Below are 22,434 nucleotides of genomic sequence, written 5' to 3' on the forward strand. Positions count from 1 at the left end.
AATGCCTATTTGTCAAGTCCTCCTTCTATCCCCCAATATGTTCGCCTCCCATTTTTACACCAATTCTTCTACTTAAAAGTGTCTCATAACAAACACATCAAATGTAAATGGATGAATATTTCCATATTGTATTAAAAATATTAGGAAAGATATAGTACAAACTTGTTAACATCTTAATTGCGATCTCCACTGAAAAGGTGATGGTGAAAGTTGTTCAGGGGAAAATAATAGGTTGTCTTTTAATTTCAGGTAAATGTATGCATTTTTAGCTTTAATTGTGCTTTTATGTGAAACAAATTCCACTGAAATCAACAATCTATTTCCAAGTAACTATATTTGGGGCTGCAATGTGTTTGTTTTAGAGGACTCCATGTAGATTCCAAAATCCATAACTTTCATTAAGAAAGGCTTATCTATACACATTGGAATCCTTCCCCAGGGAACTTTCCAAAATCTTCCATTTTGCATACTATCAAACTATGATGTTCTCCTTTATTTTGTCTGCCTTGCAGATTTATTATCAGATTAAAAAATTTGGGTATAACAAAGTGGTCCCACTGTCCCAAATTTTTTATTAACAAATTATATGTTATGGCTAAATTTAACTCCAATAGATTTTAACATCTTATAAGCAACAATTGACTTTCATGACTTATGACAATGCTAGCTGAAAAGAGTGGCACATTATCAAATTGCCTGATGCGGCATCTCTTTTATCTTTTTAAGGCTAGTACAGAATGCTGTTTCTGGTGGAAATGTCTCAAAAGGCATCTTTTTGGCCATGTTTACAATGGCACACATTGTGGGCATAAAAGAGCCAAACTTTGCCTTTATTACAACAATATAAATCCAGCTATCCTAAAAATGGAGCACAATTTGGCTCAATACAAATTGGAATGGCAGAAGTCTTCACACTAGAAATACCTTCTGGATAACAAGTCCTTAATTTTCCTTCCCCCGCCAGAAAAAGCTATATAAGAATTATAGTGAGGCAGGATGTTCTATTAGATACGAAATACAAGATCTCCCTATTGGTATTTCGATGAAAAATACCATACTACACAATATCAAACCATATTATGACAATTTCCATTATCAGACACTAGTTGCAAAAATAACAAATACTTTTTTCTAAACCAATGCAATTTGGTATCAATAAAACTTCTTCCTTGCCAGTTGTCTAATTTCAAAGCATGTAAATGAGATGCCATACTAGTGTCTTCCAGAGAATGCAAATATGTCCTTGCAGATACACCACAGAATAATCTTTCACATATAGTTTTACAAACGTCCTGATATTATAACAACTGTTGAAAGCAAGATGAGCTGGTTTTCAGAAAACAATACTCCTTATGAAGGTGTAATCTGCTCTGTGTCTTAAAAAAGCAATGTAACCTAAATCTGACTGCCCCACTGAAAATGACCAGTGCAAATTTACAAATAAAATGATAGAGAGGAGGTAAAGTCTACTGGACATGAAACAATCAGAAGATAAACATCACTGTAATGTTAATTTTTTGGAATGAGTGGTCTCTCGTCTCTTTTTTTCCAGATGTTTGTTTTGCCTTCTGCCTTAGTTAGACGTGGTCTTCCCTGTTTCTTCCCAGGGGGAGGGCTGGCCTCGTGTTTTTTTGCCGTGTTTTTTCTTCTAGGCATCTCTTCCAGGAGCTCTTCCTCTATGATGGGGTCATTACTTCCTTCTGGCATATGCTTCACAGCTTGATCCTCTGGGGTTGAAAGCATGGTCCCACATTCACTGGTACTCAGATCCAAGTCTTCTAGGTAAAGTATCTTAGAATGCTGCGTGCTTTTAATAAAGGTTTTCTCCCTCTCCAATTTTCGACTTGGATTATGCTCATTCATGTCCACACCTGAGTCTAAGCTAGTATCATTGCTCTCAGTCTTCCTGCCCTTCTTGAGATCAATGAACGAATGCCTCACTTGAGCTATTGGTTTGCCATCCAGTGACACAAACCACGCTCTTGGATGTGGACACTGTTTTCCTTTTGAAAGCTCAAGTAAGGTTTGCTCTGAAATGCCCTGAAGTTCTGATGAAAATGGTGTCATCACCACAGCTTCATTTAACGTTCCTGGGACAGAAACTGACTCCAGCAAGCTACTAGTGTAGCGGCCCCAGTTGGCAGTCTGAGGAGACAAGCCTTGTTGCCTATCTATAGCCACTGTTTCATCTCCGGAAGTTGGTTCCTGCAAGTGAGCATGCATTGGCATTTTGGGCAATGTCTGCGTATAACTTTCGTGACTCATACTCTCCATCACAGGGGTATAGACTAACTGTCCTTTTCTTGGTAAAGTAGCTGACTTTGCAGCATGCAATTGCTCCTGGGAGTGAAATAGTTCAGATGTTTGAAGCATAGCACCAGGTTGGCTATAGAGATGCATTAATTGTTCTGGGAGGGAAGAGAGTCCATAGATTTCCTCAGTCATTGGGAGATACTGATTCTGTTCTTGTACATTTTGGGAAGGAGGAAGACTTCCATTGAAGTGTTTAACTGGCGGAAGATGTCTCAATTCTGTTTTGGTTTCCAAGGACTGGGGGGAGCTCCTACACTGGAGATTTTTACCAGAGAATTGATATGGAGTACCTTCTGTGTAAACTTTAAAACTGTCTTGGGCTTTCCTCTCCTCACCTTCAGCTGAAACCCGTCTCTGGGGGCTATAAAATGCTACTCTGGGTGAATACAATCTAGATTTGTCCTCTGGCTTCAAAGACGCTTTGGCTGCACCAATATGATTTATGTGAGTTGTTGAAGTTGTTTGGTCTTTTTTTAAAATGTCTAGTTTAGTAGGATTTTTCTTTCTCTTTTTTGGACGACCACATTTATCCCTAAAAAAAAAAAAGCAAAATAAAAAAGAAGTATTAAAACTATGCTTTAATATAGATCACTGCAATTAGTAGTAGTCTAACGCCACCAGGCCAGAGATGGTATTCAGCAGGTTCTGACCAGTTCTGGAGAACCGGTAGCAGAAATTTTGAGAAGTCCAGCAGGTTCAGACCAGTTCTGGAGAACCGGTAAATACCACTCTGACTGGCCGCGCTCCCATCTATTCTCTGCCTCCCAAGTCCCATCTGGGGATTTTGTAGTAACCTTCCCCTGGAGTGGGGAGGGAATGGAGATTTTACAATATCCTTCTCCTGGAGTGGGGTGGGAATGGAGATTTTACAGTATCCTTCCCCTGCCACACCCACCAAGCCGTGCCCACAGAAACAGTAGTAAAATTTTTTGAATCCCACCACTGCACCTGGCTTATTTATTTATGTAATTTACAAGCTTATCTTTCTTGTAAAGGAAGAAAACATCCACTTAATTTTGGATTTTACCAAATCATATGTATTTACTTATATTTGAAGCAGACTATCGCCTAATAGTCTGAAGCAGACTAAATCTATATATTTTTTTAAATTGTACATTCATCAAGATTCTTCAAAAACGGTATAAAAGAAGAGCATTACAGAACATGTAGGACGAATTAGCGTTTCCTTTAGGCATAGAAAATGGGCGTAAATTGTAAATCAATTATCTTTCAAAAGCAGAATCAACCTGCGCACTAATCCTATGCTTTCAAACAGTGCATACTGTAATCAATTATGGCCAAAAAAAAAAATGCATTACCATCATATCCCGTCTTACCTGCAATAGCAAAGCAGAAGTGCAAAGAAACCAGCAATGATGGTGACAGTGCCTCCTAATATCGCCGTGAGGAATACTGTGTGGTAGGCAGTGATATCTTTAGTAACTGTTGTAATAATGGAATCTGCATTTTTAATCAGAGAAAGGAGATAAAGTTACCATTTTTGCACTACCACAGACTGCGCATTCCTAGATTTCCTGACTGTATATTTCCTTTACTTCTGACACCGGATCTTTCAGCAAACAAGGAGATATGGCTGCAAGCCTCCAGCAAAAACGGAATAGAGAGGTTCACATCAGAGAGCATGAGGTTCACAATTTATTTATTACAGAAGCAGTTTAATGGTACGCAAAAGGCCCTGAGATCAGTTTCATTCATTGTCTCAATACTGATGGGGCTCTACCTCAGTCAAAATCATTCAAGCAATATGCCTACAAGTAGTTCACGGGTTACAACAGCAATTGGGATCAGAATTTGGGTTGCTAAGCGATGTGGTCATAAAGTGTGACATCATACAAACTTCATGGCTTAGCAACAGCAACCTCAGCAGCCAAGCTGCTGTTGTACCCTTAAGACAGCATAGGTTGTTAAGCAGAAAGAGGTGGGAGTTCCAGGAAAAGAAGCCAGTGGGTGAGAGCTGCAGGAGAGAGCTATGAACAAGTGGGGAGCTGTCACAGGCAAGCGCTAGGGAAGGGAGGCAGGTGTGTAGGTGCAATGGGGGACATTGCAGGGAGGTACTATGGAGTACAGGTGGACACCTAAGCCTGCACATGGGCAGGTGGCACAGGTGGGAATTACAGAGCACACGTGGAGGTATGGGTGCCACAATCGATGGGAGGCGCCACGGGTATTATAGAGAGCAAGCTGATGAAAAAGCAGTGGGATCAAGAATGATTTGAGACCTGCTGGTTTTCCCATTGATTTCTGCTTGTGGGAAAACCAGCAGGGAATGTCAGAAACCAAGAACACATGACTGTGGGCACCCTGCAACATAATGATTGCAAGCCAGGCACTGGCACCTGGGCTGCAATCATGTGACCATGGGGATGCTGCAATGGCTGGAATTCCAAGGAATAGCTGTAAGTCCTCCTCATTCAGCAGTGTCATAACTTTAAATATCGCTGAATGAGTGGTTGTAACCCGAGGACTACCTGTATATAGAGAGTACTAATCCAACAAGATATATAGATCTGGGTCATATTACACAAGTAAGGCATACTATATTCACATGCACTTGTCCTTCCGGCTGAGGGTTTGAATTCACGTTCAAGCAAAAATTTAATATACAACCTGAGTAGCTTGGATATGAGAGTGAAGCTAATGATCCTGACCCTTATGCATATTAGATTTTGCAACATGTACTCTAAATAGGACATTGCTTCACTCTAGGAACTCTTTCCTAGGCTCTTGTTAGGAACTGAATTACCATGTGTGTAGATGTTTACTAATATAAATCTGTGCATATCCTGTAATACCTAATTGCATTTACTTTGGCATCATCTGGAATATTACAATGTATTATGACCCGAAGTTATATTTCATAAGCCTAAAGAAACTTCACCCTCAAGATAAACAAGAGATAAATCTCATCATCCCAATTAAATTTGGGAAGAATTAGACTTCTATGTCCTGTGTTCTGACTTTATGAAAGAAATAAAAATTAAGACAGACATAAAATAATGTCCATTTCCCCAGTTTTACCTCTGGCTCCAGACAATGGGGCTGCTATCCAATATCCCAGACTTGGAGCAGTATACGTCCATACTAAGTGATCATTGATGTTCTTTACCATTCCCAAACCACGATTAATCCAAGCACCTGGTAAGACAAAAATAAAATAAGATGCTTTCTTTCAGACTTTCAACTAAAAATGGATGAATCAAAAACTTTAGGCAACTCTTTTATACTCATAATGTTATATTCATAATAAATATATTGCAGGAAGTTCCATCTAGTCCAGCGTTGTTTTTCTAAAAGTTAATGATGTAGTGCTCTATCTTTAATACCTAGAACAGGTACTCTTCATTTAACAATTGTACAAAGTTAGGATAGCCACATAAAGTACCTCTGGGAATCATGTGATCGTGAGTCGGGCAGGCCAGTTTTATGACCGATTACAGCATTACATGGTCATGTGACTGTTTTTGCCGCTTTTGAAATGAATGGGTTTGCTTTATGACTGTAATATTCGCTTACAGAGCTGTGGTGGCAAAGTGGTTAGAAGGCAGTACTGCAGGGCTAACTCACTGCTCACTCCAGGATTTTGATTCTGAGGCGGAACAAGGTTGACTCAGCCTTTTATCCTTCCGAGGTTGGTAAAATGAGGATCTTGTTTGTTGGGGGCAATAGGCTGATTCTGTGAACTGCTTAGAGAGGGCTTTAAAGCACTGTGAAATGGGTTAATTCTAAGTGCTATTGCTATTAACCACCACTATAAAAAAGGCTGGAAAATTGCTTCTGGCCAAATAGGTGTCTCAACTTATGACCTCAATGATTTATAATAATAATTCCAGGCTCAATTATGGTTGTAAATTGAGGTCAAGTTATGCATCGAAACAGCTAAGCATTTATTATTAAAATGTAACCTTTAGATCGTATGCAGTTATTTCAATAATGTATATACAGGTAAGTCCTTTGGTTACACCAACAATTGGGACTGGAACTGCTGTTGTTGAACAATGCAATTGTAAAGTGTGAATCACATGGCCACATTGCTTAGTGACAGCAAGCCTGGCAATCCTGTTGCCATTACAACTCTAGGTTGTGTGAAGTTTTAAGTGAGAAGACATAGGCATCCAAGATAAGGCGGGGGGGGGGGGCGGTATGGTTACTGCAGGTGAATGGAGAGTGCTACAGATAGATGGCTAGGGAGCTTGGACAGGTCTCAGGGGGCCTCGGGTAGGTTGGTGGAGGCTGTGGGAGGGCAGGAAGGGGCTTTAGGCAGGCGGGATAGTGCAGTAGTTGGGCAGGGAGTGCTACAGACTATGATCCCTGGGATCTGGTACTCTATAGTAGACTCCTCAAAAAAAAAAAGGGGGGGGTGAGAGCTATTTCCTGGGGCAACCTGTAATCTTCCCGGCTGGCTTCCTCATTGACTTTGCTTTTGAGAAGCTGGCTGGGAAGGTCACAAATGGCAATCACATGACATGCCTCACTACAACATCATAATTGTGAGCTGGGTACCAGAGTGCCTAGATTACAATCACAAGACTGTGGGGATGCTGCAATGGCTACGACTTTAAAAAAAAGGTCATATGTTTATTTTTTCAACTCTGCCACTGCTTTGAATAGACACCGAACGAATAGACATAAACTGAGGACTATCTGCAGATTGCAACCTATGCTCAAAATCTGGAAATAAGGATCCTGGATCAGCTGGATTTGCATCTAAGAAAACGTATTTAGGATAATCTCAATTGGGATTTATTTTTATTTATTTTTTTACAAATAAAGGAAGATGACAAATACTAAGCTTTCTTCTAATCGTAATCATTTGGTGATCAGAAAGCACTCACCCGTTTTCATATCGAAAGTCCAGGCTGAGATAGGTTCTCCTGCTTTTACCGCAGTTGTAGGCAAAAGAGGTAAGGTGATCTGAATGGAGCCATCCACCTGCAGTTCTTTCCCACTTGAAAATAAGTTTACACAAATTGCAGCAAGGGGAGTCAGTTCAATACTTTTGAAACCTAAACATACAGAAAAGTAACTTTTAATTTACTTTTAATTGATTTAAAAGTGTTAATTTACTTTTCCTGATAATGGGAACATATAATAGTTTTGAAGCAGCTTCATAAAATGAGTGCTATTTGCAAGTAATACATAGGGGCTCCATCTCCTATGGGCTCCTGTCAAACTACTTTTATAGCTATTTAATCTGAACCTGAAAATATTCCACTCCTGGAGTAGAGGCAAAAGTGCTTCTGCATAATTACTGGAAATAGCTTTGTTTTATTTAATGTTTTATTACATTCCACACATAGATTGTTATATCTGGCAGACTTTATACTGAACAAAACTAAAACCAAAGTATTGATCAAGAACACAACTGAGAGCCAGAAGAACGAGATAGAAGAAGTATTAGGATTACAGGTTGCCAAAAAAATTAAATACCTAGGAATTTGGATTACATTAAGATGCTCGACCCTGAAAGACGATAATTATACTCCTCTAATTAGAAAAATGAAACAAGACCTAGATAGCTGGAAAAAAATAAGACTATCACTTTTGGGCAAGATAGCCACAATTAAGATGAACATCCTCCCCAGAATATTATTCTTATTCCAAAATATACCGATAAATTTAGATAAAATTTTTTTCTTAGAATTAGACAAAATCATCAGAGAATTTATATGGGAGGGGAAAAAACCGAGATTTTCCATTAAAATTTTAAGGGGCAAAAGAGATATAGGCGGATTTGGACTCCCGGATTGGGAAACATACTATAGGTCAGCTAAGCTAGTTTGGTTAAGAGACTGGATCACCCTGGAAAATGAGAGGATTCTCACTTTAGAAGGACATGACTTGCAAAAAGGCTGGCACGCCCACATTTGGGACACGGAGAAGAAAAGGAAGACACATTTCCATAGACATAAAATTAGAGATTCCTTGATACAAACATGGACTCAGATTAGGCAAAAATATTACAAAAAAGTCCCAAACTGGCTCTCAACGATGGAGGCCCTGACCCACCCAAATAGGTGGGAGAGGGAGAAAATGGGCAGATACAAAGATATTTTAGACGAAGGAGGGAGGCTTAAACCAAATGACACCTTACGAGAGCAAGGAATAATTCTAGATTGGTGGACCTACTCACAAGTAAAATCCAGATATCAGAGAGACAAAGAACAATACGGTTTAGAACTTGGACCAAATGGATTGGATAAAGTCCTGATGGGAACAAATAAAAAGATTCTGGCAAAACTATACAATTATTTATTAGGCGATGATAAGTTCGAAGATGTCACAAAGAACCAAATAATTGCATGGGAGAAAAATATAGGGCGCGATATAAATTTTGGGGAATGGGAGGAGGCATGGAACAGAAATCTTAAACTCACTAGAGCGGTGGCATATAAGGAAAACCATTACAAAATGTTGCATAGATGGTACCTAGCCCCGGCCAGACTAGCAAAGATATATCCCAATATACACCCCAATTGTTGGAAATGTGGCTATGGTCAAGGCACCTTCTTTCACATGTGGTGGACATGCCCGGAAGCGAAAGGATACTGGAATAAAATTAGGAGGTGGTTACAAGAAATAATTGACGATGATATTGAACTAACACCAGAGATTTTCCTCCTGGGAATAATAAAGAAGCCATATAGAAAGGAAATGACACATTTAATGATCCACATAATTACAGCCGCTAGATTGGCATACGCACAGTACTGGAAAGAGAAAACTCAACCACCAGAAGAGCTTACAATTAAGAAAATACTCGAGTGCGCAGAGATGACTAAATTAACTTATGAATTAAATGATGAGAAGTCAGTTTACTATATGGTGTGGGAAAGGTGGTACAAGTGGTTGCATGACAAAATGAAAGAAAGATCTAAAGGTGTGTTAAATATTGGTTAAAAGTGAGCTGAAATGTCACCAAGTACTATTTATGTAAATAGTTAAAACACTGCACATCCGATATTAACTGAAAATGTTATTATACTTATGTGTTTTATGTTTCTGTTTGAATGTTTGTTTTTCCTTTTTCTCTTTTTTTTAATTTCTTTTTTTTTGTTTTGTAAAAAACCTAAATAGTTTCTATAAAAAAAAAGATTGTTATATCTGTAAAAAAAAAAAAGTGACATTTACCATAGTAGTTGATTAAAGCAATCATATGTGAATTTAAATACAGTCAAGATTTTAGTACCTTTCTTGAAAGAAGCAGATGGTCATCTTCCCCTATATATATTTCTGCTGAGCAACCCCCTTTTCCTTTCACTTGTATTTTTCTAATTATCTAATTATCAAATTAGTTTGTAGGTAAAACTATCCCACTAAAGTAAAAAGAAGTCTGAAAACATATGCTCACATGTGCTTCATTTTACTAAGTTTAGGAATATGGGCAATATTGAGCTTAACCACCAGATGGAGATAAAAACAGAAAAGCGCTTACATTTCCAACCGTTCATAATTAAATATGGAAGGATGTTTTAGATAATACCCAACCGAAGAGAGGGATTAAGAAGTGGCAGATCCCATTCACCACCCAGGAAGAAGTTGGCAAATGAATAATTTGTACTAAAGTACTTTCCAAGGAATATTGGCATGTGAATACTTTTCAATGGATTGATACAGTAAAAGGGACCAACCACCAGTTTGATTTGTAGAGAGTTTTATCTTTGCAGGCATTCAAAAACCAAACAAGCAGTAATGTAAAGTGGCTAACGTTGATTGAATTTATTGATCTGATACTCCTTTCAAGCCAAATGACTTAACCTAAGGATATTATGAATAGTGACTTCTATATGGGATGTTATTTGATATTGTATCAAATACTGTATTTCCCTGAAAAAGGCACCAGATCTTAGTTTTGGGGAATGTCTTCCACTGACTTACCTCACAGCAGCAGCACTGACAGCCCCACCCAGCAGGAGCCCACTGCAGGTCCACTTCTTCTGTGGTCACTTGCCACTGCTCATGCATGTCGCCCCCGGCCTCCGTTTTGCCATCAGAGGCCTTCAGAAAAGACCTTTGCAGCTGAGAAATTGGCTCTGGATTGATGTGCGTGGCACACACACACACCCGACCTCGTTTCGCCATCAGAGGCCTTCATTCAGGAGGCCTTCAACCAGGTGCAACCGAGTTGGGGGGGGTTCTTAACTAGGGCTTATTGGGGGGGGCTTATATTGGATACATGTGTAAAAATGAAGCTAGGTCTTATTTTTGGTATAGGTCTTATTTTCGGGAAAACATGGTAATAATGAATCAGTCTTACATCTATTTCAGTATTGCCTAAACTGGGATACAACAGCTTTCCAGGTATTCAAACAATTGCCATCAATGACAAGTATTAGATACTTCATGAGATATTCTTATTTCCATTTTTGTACAAGGCTACATGAACAAGTTACAGAAATAAATGTATTGATACAAGTCCCATGAAGAGCTACTAAAGAAAACGTGCAGCACAATCTTAAACACATTTCATCAGAAGTCTGATTTAATTGACATTATTAATTGACATTAAAGTACAAAAAAGTTAATACATTAAAAAAAAATCTACAAAAAAGTAAGAAGGAAGCTGTCTATACCCTTTTTCCCCTAAAGAATTTGCAAAGCTATATGCATAGAAAGTAATCTGTAAAAGAAAAAAAACCCCAAAACAAGGAACTGCCCTCAATCCACTGTCTGACTGAAAACAGAAATGGAACAAGTGAATCTTTGGTACCAGGTAAACTCAAAACAAAGACACAGGTAGAAACTAACCATCTTCCTTTAATCTATTTTAGAGCTATACCCTGTATGCACTTATTTGAGAGCATTGCAGCTAATTAATTAATCAGGTCACATGAAGTTGAAAGAGAATGACAGCCATACAGCAATGCCCCTCTAGCACCAAAACATTCATAAACTACTGCATGCCCTTAGGACTGACATTTTTTTATGCATATATAAATTATTTGAAAGAAATATCAGAAATTTCAATATAATCTAAAGATGAAAAACAAAGTGTCCTAACTGTGCCATTTGCTAGTTCTTTAAATGCAAAAGGGGGAGTCATATATTATTGATTCCAGCTGTATTCAGCTCCCTGTACTGGAGCTTGGAACACATGAAGAAAACTAGAGTTCAACCACCCAAGATCCACCTGCTAATGGCTGATATTAAACTTCATTATTATTATATTCATAATGACCTCCAGGTATTTAACAAAGAAGAAGGTACTAAACTTTTGCGACTACCTGTTTACTTTCTCTCCAAAATTCCAAGCTATTTCTTAGAATTACTAATGTTAGAATTGTTGAATTGTCAGGGTTGTCTAAAACCTCTCCTTCAAATGATATATGCATCCATGATCTATTCTCAAATTAATATAAACTTCATTTCTTCTCTTTGGTGTTTATTTTTTCACTGTCCTACTTATCATCTCTGTCATTTTTCTCTATTGCTGATATGTATCTATTTCATTAAAATAAAAAATAAACATAAAATATCAAGTAGGGATATGCTGGAAGTTTTGGCTTTGGAACTGCAGCAATCTGTAATGTTAAGCATATCATCGTTACGTTGTTTTATCAGTTTATAGTCTCCTTATGTCTGCTAAATATCTCAGTCAACCATTACATGCAAGGCCCACAATAAGGGTATGAATACTGGCACAGAGCGTTTAAAGATGAGGTAAGAATGATAAAACCTCAAGAATTAATTATCAGTGTGACTTACCTGATTTATTTAAAAGAATTCCTGTTGTATAGAAGAAATGCTCCACTTTTAAAAACTGTTGTGGCACTGTAAGATACGCTGTTACATTGGTGATGTGGTGATTCACAGGAAGTTTAATTAAGTATTTTGGAAACTGAACACTTGGCTGTGATTTGGCCTCTGAAAAATAGTTAAAAATTTTAAACCAGGAATTTTGTAATGCTTTGTTTAAATAATCATGTGACCAAATAAGAAATACTTTTTTTTTAACTCTTTCCAAGCAGTTACATATACTTGCAACTATTCTGGAAATACGCTACGTGAAAACTAACATTAGAAAAAATATCATAAAAGACAAAGCAATGATGTATGCAGTACCCAATTACTAAGGCGATACAAACAGAGCTTACAAAACTTTCTAAAAATATAACTAAACTTAGAGGAGGAAAAGATGAGTTTCATTTGTACACTTCTTCCTAAGGAAAACATTCTTATTCTGTTTTTGTCATCTTTAATCCCAGTTCAGAATGTTCCATCATCATTTATACTTTAATTCTAATCTGAAATAGATTTTGATAGGAAAATCAAGAGAGAGTATCTGCCCTAGTCCTTTTCAATTGCAAATACAGATAGTCCTCGACTTACAACAGTTCATTTAGTGACTGTTCAAAGTTAAAACAGCTCTGGAAAAAATGATCGTTTCTCACACTTACAACCTTTGTAGCATCCCCATGATCATGTGATCAAAATTCAGATGCTTGGCAACTGACTCATACTGTGTCCCAAGATCATATGATTCCCCTTTTGCAAACTTTTGACAAGCAAAAGTCCATAGAGATGCCGGATTCACTTAACATCCATATAACTAACTTATCAACGGTGGTGATTCACTTCACGATTCGCTTAATGGCAAGAAAGGTCATACTCATGCCAGCAGAAAAGGCATGCTGCAGGCCCCACCGACTAAGAAATTTTGGTTGGCAGCATCCAGGAGATGGATCTTCTCTGTTGTGGCTCCTGCCCTTTGGAACATCTTACCCCCCTGAGGTGAGATCATCCCACCCTCTGACCTTCCACAGGAATCTTAAAACCTGGCTCTGCCAGATGGCTTGGGGCTCCAATGGAAGGTGTTTCACACTGGAGGTGACTGATGAATTAAGAGGCAATCCTGTCTTTCCCCTCTACACATTCTGTTCCATCCCTCCCTCATCTTTCAATTGTAATTTTATCTGGATTCAGGGACTTCTATTTTTTATTATTTTAGAGATATTTATAGGTTATGATTTTAATGTTTTAAACTGTAAGCTGCCCAGAGTCGTTTCGTTACAAAATGGGTGGCAAATAAATGTAATGAATAAATACATTCTCAAGATCTGAGCTTTTTGCTCAAATGATGAAATCAATGTTACACTGGCACAATGCCAAGCACCTGAACTGTGATCATGTAACTATGGGAATGCTGCAATGGTTACCATTTCAAAGACTGGTCATAGGTGTCCTTATTTAGTGCTGCTGTAACTGCAAAAGGTCACTGAACAAATGGTTGATAAATGAGGACTATCTGTGTAAAGTATAACATGGACAAAATTGTCCTTATAATCTTGCATTTGATTTAATCCCTTAGCTTTAAATTCATTATTTTCTTCTACCTCCTTATTACTATTTAATTTTAAACACCTCGACTCTCATCCCTCCCCAAATCTATTTATTTGTATTTAATCAAAAAGACAGATTTGCAATATTAGACAAAATAGAAATGCTTGTTCTTCCAAAGCAATAAATAATATGCATTTAAGTGCTGTATTCAAAGGATATATTATTTGAGTTAGACAGAGAAAATACAAGTGCAAGATCTTTTTTTTTCTCAATATCCAACGCCCATTTTCTTTTCTCTTGGGATAGGGCATAAATATTAAAAAAACATTATTTTAAAAAATAAAAATGAAAAAATAGAAAAGGTAGCGATGGTTAAGTCACCTTTACTTAACAAACAAGACACAGGTGAAAGAATATCAGCTGGATTTTCAGCTGTTGTAAAAACAGCAATAACAACAACAACAACAACAACAACAACAGGCTTTCATTCTTTTTTCTCAGTATCTCTTATTTTTTATCTTGCATTTTAGACAGCAAGCCTGCAGAAGCCGGATTAGTTTAATTTATATGCAGTGACCCATTAACATTCCCTCATTAGATAGAGGAATGGAAAGGGAGAGGTGTTGATAAAAATGTGTGAAGGTGGCTTTCAGTCAGCTTTTTCCTCTCTTGCCACATGTAGCATGGAGAGATCTTTCAAGAAGACAATGTCCATCTTCAACACAAATACATGGAGCAAAACAGGGGAATAAACTCCAGCAGGTCTATAAACTATTCATTGTGGGTTACCACTGAACTGAAACAATACAACCCTTTTTTTTTTTAGTGCTGAAGAGAACCTATTCCATAATTACATTAAAATGAGTATGATGTTGTGATAGAAGAGTGTGGGACTAGGGTCAGGGACTCTCAGGTGGTAGTCATCTCTTTTGTGTTTGAAATAGTCACGTCAGGGTTCCGACAGATGCCCTAATTAAATCATGAGTCTCGAGCCAAGGTTCAAAAGAAATCCAGTTATTTATTAGGAGCTTCATGTCGGCACGTTCTCAAGTGAAGCCAGCTCTGACCCTACGTAATTTACGCTCCAATTATGACCCTGTTTCCCCCCCTCCCCCCAGGGTGTGTCATCAATCACATTCCCAATGAACCAATTTCCCAGGTTGTAGAGGTCACTCCCCTCGGCTGCTGTAAGTTGGGATACTGCTGGGATACAGCCTTGAGAGAGATAAGCATGGAATGTGCATCTGTCTTTGGCTGCTGTGCCATTTCGCCGGTTTCCCATCCCCCCCCCTATGGTAACTTGAGAGCAGGCCAAGGATGCTTTGCGAGTTGACACTTAACCTCCATTATTGAGCTGCTAAGAGAATAAACATAAGGCTTGAAAAGACCTGCATCTTCTGGCCAGCCAATAAATCCACTAACATGAATTAGCAAATTAAGCATTCAGTACAAATCTGCATTTGTTGTTTTACTAAAATATAAAATAATTAAAATGTCTCTAACTCTTTGCATCTATTGTTTGCAGCCCATACTTAAAAACATAATCTGGAAACTGTACTGGACTTCGCCACATGGTTATATCTTAAGAGAAAATGGTTTGCAAACCTGGGTATGTTCTGTTCTTACTTACCAGATAGTTTCCCAGTGATTAAAACTGTATCATCAAACAGCCATATATTCGCTTGACTTTGGGGGAACAATGAAAGCGTAACAGATGAATATACTGTGGGAGATAAAATAATAATATATTATTATGTAAGTATGTATTATAGTACTGTTGCCCTGAAGAGAAGTAAAACTTAAACGGAAAAAGCTGTATCATCTGAAATACATGATTATATTGACTTTGATTAAATAAGGCAAAGGCTCAATTCCATGGGCACCAATTTAGCAAACTTCAGCTACAAGGGGTCACCTTTCACTTTGAATAACACCTCCAGTCAAAAGATGCCTGTTGGTTGGTAAAGAGTCAGGTAAGAGTTATTTATAAGAGTTGTGGTGGCACAGTGGTTAGAATTCATTGTTGCAAGCTAATTCTGCTGACTACAAGTAGTTTGATCCTCATTGGCTCAAGGTTTACTCAGCCTTCCATCCTTCCGAGGTCGATAAAATGAGGACCCAGATTGTTGGGGGAAATATGCTGACACTTAGAGAGGGCCATAAAGCACTGTAAAGTGATATATAAGCCTAAGTGCTATTGCTATTGCTATCATTGTATGAGCAAAGTCCTAAATCTCTCAACACATTTTTATATTTTTCTATATATTACTCATACACTTGACATCTTAAAAATAATGGAAATTTATATATAAGCCTAATACATTTGACCTTAGAAGATTTTATGTATGACATTAACTAACATAATGAAAAAAGTATGGAAGTAACTTCAGCTAAAATTTAGGAGTACTAGTAGAAATCTGATTTTTACAGAGCTCAAGATAGGATTTGTTTTCCTTTCTTCTTGCCTTGGGGAAAAGGAAATAGAAGATTTATGTCATTTTGAGCATAATTCTTTGTGATTTTGCTAGACACGCTCTTTACCTTTTGGGTGAAGAATATATTCAGGTTTTTTTATTCACCTACATCATAATAAAAAGAAATGGAGGTATCAATACATACAGAAACTTATGTATTGATACCTCCATTTCTCCTCCTTATATACAGAAAAACTTAATATAGATTATAATTTTAATTTTACATTTCATCTGCTAAATGTGTTATTTTTTTAGGGGGGGAAGCATGAATATATGTCCATTTATGCATGCGGAATGTCCCATGTTGTTAGTTGAAAACACAAGTGATTTTCAACAAAGATTCGACCAGATGATACAAAAAAAAAAAAAAGAGAGAGAGATCCGAAAAACTGGGTTTGACAGGGAAAGCATTAGCCAATGAATGCAAATTATACATAAATGGCAAAAGAAAAAAGAAAAAAAAAAGCAAATACATGAAATTCTTTACTACGGTAGAACATTTAGTAAAGATGGAAAAATGGATTGACAAAATTTAATTGTGCAAAGGCTAGGAGAAAATGTATCACATGTGGTCTGCTGTAAGAAATGAATGTTTATTAAAACAAATGTCTTTGCATAAGGGCATACTTCTACTCATTTTATTATATGGAAGTGAGGATTTGGTATATTAGGAGGAACAAAGGTAAATTTAATGCAGTGAGAATGGATTATTTAAGTGGCACATGTGTAAAAAATAAAGAAGATTGGGTAAAGATTGAAAAGGTTGATGAGTACAGAAAAAAAGCAAAAATAAGTGACCAGTATGAAATAAATGAATTAAGTGATTTGCTCAATAAAAATAAAAACTGAATCACAGAACAAATATAAAAAAAGGAAAGTAAATGGGTAGAAAGGAAGGGGGAAATGGAGAAGGTTAGATGAAAAACTTATGCCACCTAAAGAACTACATATATTATCTTTAAAAGAACTGATGTAAAGAAAATATTTTTTAAAAAGGTGTTCTTAAGCTTGCTTACTTACTTGGCATTCTCCCAGTTTTCCAAGGTAAAGGTGTTAACATGTAACCATCTTTATAAGAAACAATGGTTAAACTCAGGCCTAGCTGATAGGGAACCTGTATCAATACTGCGCCATTCTTTCCAGTTAGAGTAGAATTTGTTTTAGTGTAGTTGACAAAGATGTCCACAACAGCTTGGTGTAGGTACTGATGACTGATTATATCATTAACTTGCACTTTCAGGGTAAACATAGGTGCTGTAAGAAAGAAAAGAAAAGAGCAATCTCAATTATTTTAGTTAAACTACAGCATTTTATTTTTTTAAAAAAGAGTGGGTCTTTGATTTCTTCGGAATGCATTTTTGCACATCTAGGAAAATATTTGCAGGTTTCATAACTTGAGAGAAAGCAAAACATGATCCATAGTAACTGGATTGCTAAGACTTCTATGGAGAAATAGATATTTGCATATCCCATAAAGCTTGCACTGATCCCATAAGGATGACTCATGCATATTCCCATCTTCAAGTGAAAAAGTGGAGAGAAAGATAGAAGAGGAAAAAATGTTTAGTGAGCTATGGCATATGACATTTCCTATTTGGTAGTTCACAGTTTTCTTCAACACATATTCAGTTACACCAATAGTCTCATTTATGACTACAAGGTTGTTACAACACTCCCTACCTGCCTATCTCCCCATCTCTGCTCTTTTGGGCCCCTGCGCTTCACAGAGACTGCTTTCTGTCCTTTGCTGTCGTCTTCTCACTGATCAAGCATACTCAGCCTGGCTCTTCACTAGCAACTACTGGCTGCATGAGTCTTCTTCTCATGGGGAGATTTCCTCATAATATTACAGAATTACATGTGGCCCGCATCTGCCTCATGAAGGGCCATACTAGGCATGCCCAAGTAGCAGTGGACACCAGAAGATGGACGAGGTCTGGTAGGGTGATGGAGTAGGGAAGCACACAGCTACAGATGCCTTGGAGTACAGAGCAATAAGGAAAACTAGGGCTTTGCACTGTGCTGTTGGGCCGTGATGGCTGGGGCTTTATGCTGTAGTGCTGGGCCTATCGCATGTCATCCAGTCACATTTCCAATAATGAGGGTAGAAAGATGCATGGAAGGGGAACACAGCTGTTGCTTTCAATGGAAATTTTGAAGCACTGGAAGATAGTCCTTCTTGGAAAAGCGGGCGAGTTCAAGTATTGTACTGATTATTTGTTGTAGAACTAAGAAAACTCACAGATACTGGACTCGTAGTACTACCATATGTGCTGGACATGCCCAAAGGCAAAAAAAAATTTGGATGAAAATACATATATGGTTAGAGAAAATGATAAAGATACACATAGATTTAAAGCCAGAAATATTTTTGTTAGGTATACTATCAGAAAAATATGACAAAGGGAACATGTATTTAATACTACATGTTTTGACAGCAGCGAGAATTGTATTTGCACAACACTGGAAAAATGAGGAAACTCTCACAGATGAAAATATAATTAAAAAAATATTAGACTGTACAGAAATGGATAGGTTAACATTAAAGATAAAAAATAAAGAAGATACAGAATACTTTTCAACATGGGATTTGTTTTACCAACGGTTAGATAATAGAAGTAGAAATTAGAAGTTAAAAGAATACTACTATTACAAGTAAATAATATTATCATTACTATTATTATGTATAAGTAAATTGAGCCAGAAAATACAGTGTTTACTAAGCACTTATGTATGTTAAAGATAAATGTATACATAAAATATTTTTAAAAACCCTCACATTTATGTTTCCCAGTTCACTACAGAGCTCAATGGAAGTCTTTAGGACAGTCTCTTCTCATCCTGATTTCCCTCACAGATTTGCTGATGTGACCATAAAATAAAAGGATATCCTCCCTCTCTACTATAGACCATCTTGAGCTTCAGGAAGAAATTGTACACATGTTGTGCATTGACAATAAAGGTTTGATTTGAAATACAGAATACAAATGCAATAAATAATCTAATCTATTCAAGACTTTGAAGTTCAGTAGCACACATTATTGTGGAAAGCAGCTTCCATTTTGGCTCTATACTACCAAGCACTCAGCTCTGGTGTTCAGAAACAAACTAAGTGCTTTTTGCTTATTTATTAGTGCTACTTATTAATGTAATCAATAATGGGTGAATGCATATTAAAAGAATATATATGTTTCAAGGATTCTCTGTGGAGACAGCAACGGATTCCTGGATACTATGCCTTCAAATATGATTGATTGCCACTTGAATTTCTGTCAATGAAGGCTGGTTCACATTTTCTATAGCTAATGTAAGGACAGACACTTGTAGCAACAACTTCTGGTTTGCTTATAAACAAGTTCAAGATTCTGACATTTCAATACATGTGGAGGCACTGTTCTCCTGTAACAAGTCATTCACGCTTCTTAAGATAAAACAGTGCTTATTTAGAAATCTCACTTCCTCAGTTCCTAATAACTGGGTATCATCCTCTTCACGGGCTGTTTAATGACCTAGTTTTGCTCAATACTCTCAAATATAGGACTATATGGCTATCATATAAAAGCTTCAGTTCCACAAATATATGCTTAAAGACAAGGACTGAACTGTAAAGGAATTACTATAAAGGAGGGTAGAGCCGAGGACTTTGTACAGTATTTGCATGACAAAATCACTGAGATTCGGGAAGGTCTGGACTCCGACTGGGTAGTTTCAGGGGGATGACTGAGGCAGGTCTTGAGAATGTTATCTGGGATGAGTTTGATCCTGTGACTCCTGACGACGTGGACAGGATTCTGGGTAGACTGAACACGACCACATGTTTGTTGGACCCGTGTCCCTCCTGGTTGGTGCTGGCTTCTCGAGAGGTGACACGAGGCTGGCTCCAGGGGATTATAAATGTTTCATTGAGTGAGGGTGACTTCCCTGCCGCCTTGAAAGAGGCGGTGGTGAAGCCTCTCCTCAAGAAGCCTTCCCTGGACCCGGCAGTGTTGGCTAATTATCGTCCGGTCTCCAACCTTCGCTTTGTGGCGAAGGTTGTTGAGAGTGTGGTTGTGCGACAGCTCCCCCAGCACCTGGATGAAACGGAGTATCTGGATCTGTTCCAGTCGGGCTTCATGCCTGGGTACAGCATGGAAACGGCATTGGTCGCGTTGGTTGATGATCTCTGGAGGGCTCAGGACAGAGGTTGCTCCTCTGTCCTGGTCCTATTAGATCTCTCAGCAGCTTTTGATGCCATCGACCATGGTATCATGCTGCACCGGTTGGAAGAGTTAGGGGTGGGGGGCACTGTGTTGCAGTGGTTCTCCTCCTTTCTCTCCGATAGGTTGCAGTCTGCGTTGGCAGGGGGGCAGAGGTCAACCCCGAGGCACCACATATGTGGGGTGCCACAAGGGTTGGTCCTTTCGCCCCTTCTGTTCAACATTTATGTAAAGCCACTGGGCGAGATCATCCGTGGTTTCAAGGTGAAGTACCATCAGTACGCTGATGATACTCAGCTGTACATCTCCACCCCAGACCACCCCAACGATGCCCTTGAAGTGATGTCCCGGTGCCTGGAGGCCGTGTGGATCTGGATGGGGAGAAACAGGCTCAGGCTCAACCCATCCAAGACTGAGTGGCTGTGGTTTCTGAAGTCCCAATATAGTCAGTTGGTGCCATCACTGACTATTGGGGGCAAATCGCTGGCCCCCACGGAGAGGGCTCGCAACTTGGGCATCCTCCTGGATTCACGGCTGTCTTTAGAAGAGCATGTGACAGCCGTGACCAGGAGGATTTTTCATCAGGTTCGCCTGATTCGCCAGTTGTGTCCCTTTCTGGAGCGGGACTCCTTACGCACGGTCACTCATGCCCTCGTCACTTCCCGCCTGGACTAGTGCAACGCTCTCTACACGGGGCTCCCCTTGAGGAGCACCCGGAGGCTCCAGCTGGCGCAGAGTGCGGCCGCGCGGGTGGTTATGGGAGCGAAATGGCGTTCCCATGTAACACCTCTCCTGCGCGAGTTGCACTGGCTCCCGGTGGTCTTCTGGGTGCACTTCAAGGTCTTGGTTACCACCTTTAGAGCACTCCATGGCTTAGGACCTGGTTATCTACGGGACCGCCTGCTGCCACCAGTAGCCTCCCACCGGCCAGTACGCTCTCATAGAGAGGGGCTCCTCAGGTGCCGTTGGCCAAACAATGTCAACTGGCAGCCCCCCTGGGGGAGAGCCTTCTCTGTGGGGGCACCTACTATCTGGAATGAGCTCCCCCTGGAGATACGGAGGATCCCGGATCTACGCACCTTCCGCCGCGCTCTCAAGACCTTTTTATTCCATCAGGCTGGCCTGGCCTAATTTTCTCCTTTTTAAAACGCAAATTTTAATTTGTTCTTAATTTATTGGGATGTTTTAAATCTGTCTTCGGCCAAATTGTTTAATTCGGTTTTATTCAGTTTTAAATTTTGTATTTATGTGTTTTTATCCTGTGGCTGTTCACCGCCCTGAGTCCTTCGGGAGTAGGGCGGTATATAAATCAAATAAATAAAAATAAATAAATAAATAAAAACTATCAATTAAATATATAGGTTTGGGATATAAAATGCTTATGTTTTGTTTTCCAAATACAAAAAAGAAATGCTTACTGAGCATTTTCCAAAGGCTGTTTTTTTTCCCTCAAGAGTACTTCTTAAATACAAATAGACTCTTGAAGTTTATATTTGAATTAGCCCATGTTTCATTATATGCATTTTGAATACCCTTTTCCTAAATTCTTATATGCTAGTAATTTCAAAAAGTAAGTTAAATGAATATTTCTTTGGGCTAGGAAATACGCAGGTTTGAAAATGATACATAAACCTTCCTTTAAAATTACTGTATTTTTTGGTGTATAAGATGCACTCCCCCCCCAAAAAAAGTGGGTGGAAATGTCTATGCACCTTATAGAGCAAATATTGCTGAAGCCCTGCCCACCTGCCAGCCCCCACCCTTCGGCCTCTGCCTCCCAGAAATTTGTCTTCTTGCAGCAAACAGCAAACAGCCTGGTCAGTTTCAGCACAGCCTGATTTAGCACAAGCAGCTGATTGGCGGTTGGATCAGCCTCCTGGAATACCACCAATCAGCTGTTCCAGGTTGCAGGGATCGCCACCAATCGCCGCTGCCACCTATCACCGCCTCCACACACCCCATTTTCGGCCTCCACATGCCCCATTTTTGGTCCGTTCCAGGCAGTGGGGATAGGCAACGGTGGTAATCCCCACCACCTGGAATGGGGCGAAAATGGGACGCACGGAGGCTGAAAATGGGGCACGCAAAAGGTGAAAATGGGACATGTGAAGGCCAAGAATGGGACACACGGAGGCGGCAAGATGGCGGCGGCG

The 22,434-nt window shown here is 38.9% G+C and overlaps 1 protein-coding gene across 1 annotated transcript in view; it reads right to left on the minus strand.

Annotated features, from left to right (window-relative positions):
* Nucleotides 1-1,305: 1,305 nt before the first annotated feature.
* The window catches only part of FAM171B (family with sequence similarity 171 member B), a 41,800-nt gene continuing 20,671 nt past the window's right edge, over nt 1,306-22,434 (minus strand). The window contains exons 2-8 of the mRNA XM_070956863.1: nt 17,106-17,339; nt 15,242-15,334; nt 12,037-12,195; nt 7,167-7,337; nt 5,353-5,469; nt 3,651-3,774; nt 1,306-2,845 (exon numbers count right to left, since the gene is read on the minus strand). Coding sequence (XP_070812964.1) covers nt 1,510-2,845; nt 3,651-3,774; nt 5,353-5,469; nt 7,167-7,337; nt 12,037-12,195; nt 15,242-15,334; nt 17,106-17,339 — 2,234 coding nt within the window. The 3' untranslated portion in view covers nt 1,306-1,509. The remainder of the gene's footprint in view (nt 2,846-3,650; nt 3,775-5,352; nt 5,470-7,166; nt 7,338-12,036; nt 12,196-15,241; nt 15,335-17,105; nt 17,340-22,434) is intronic.

This window comes from Pituophis catenifer, unplaced genomic scaffold (genome assembly GCF_029215685.1).
Source record: "Pituophis catenifer annectens isolate HBS135680 unplaced genomic scaffold, rPitCat1.0.hap2 SCAF_1, whole genome shotgun sequence".
Lineage (NCBI taxonomy): Eukaryota > Metazoa > Chordata > Lepidosauria > Squamata > Colubridae > Pituophis > Pituophis catenifer.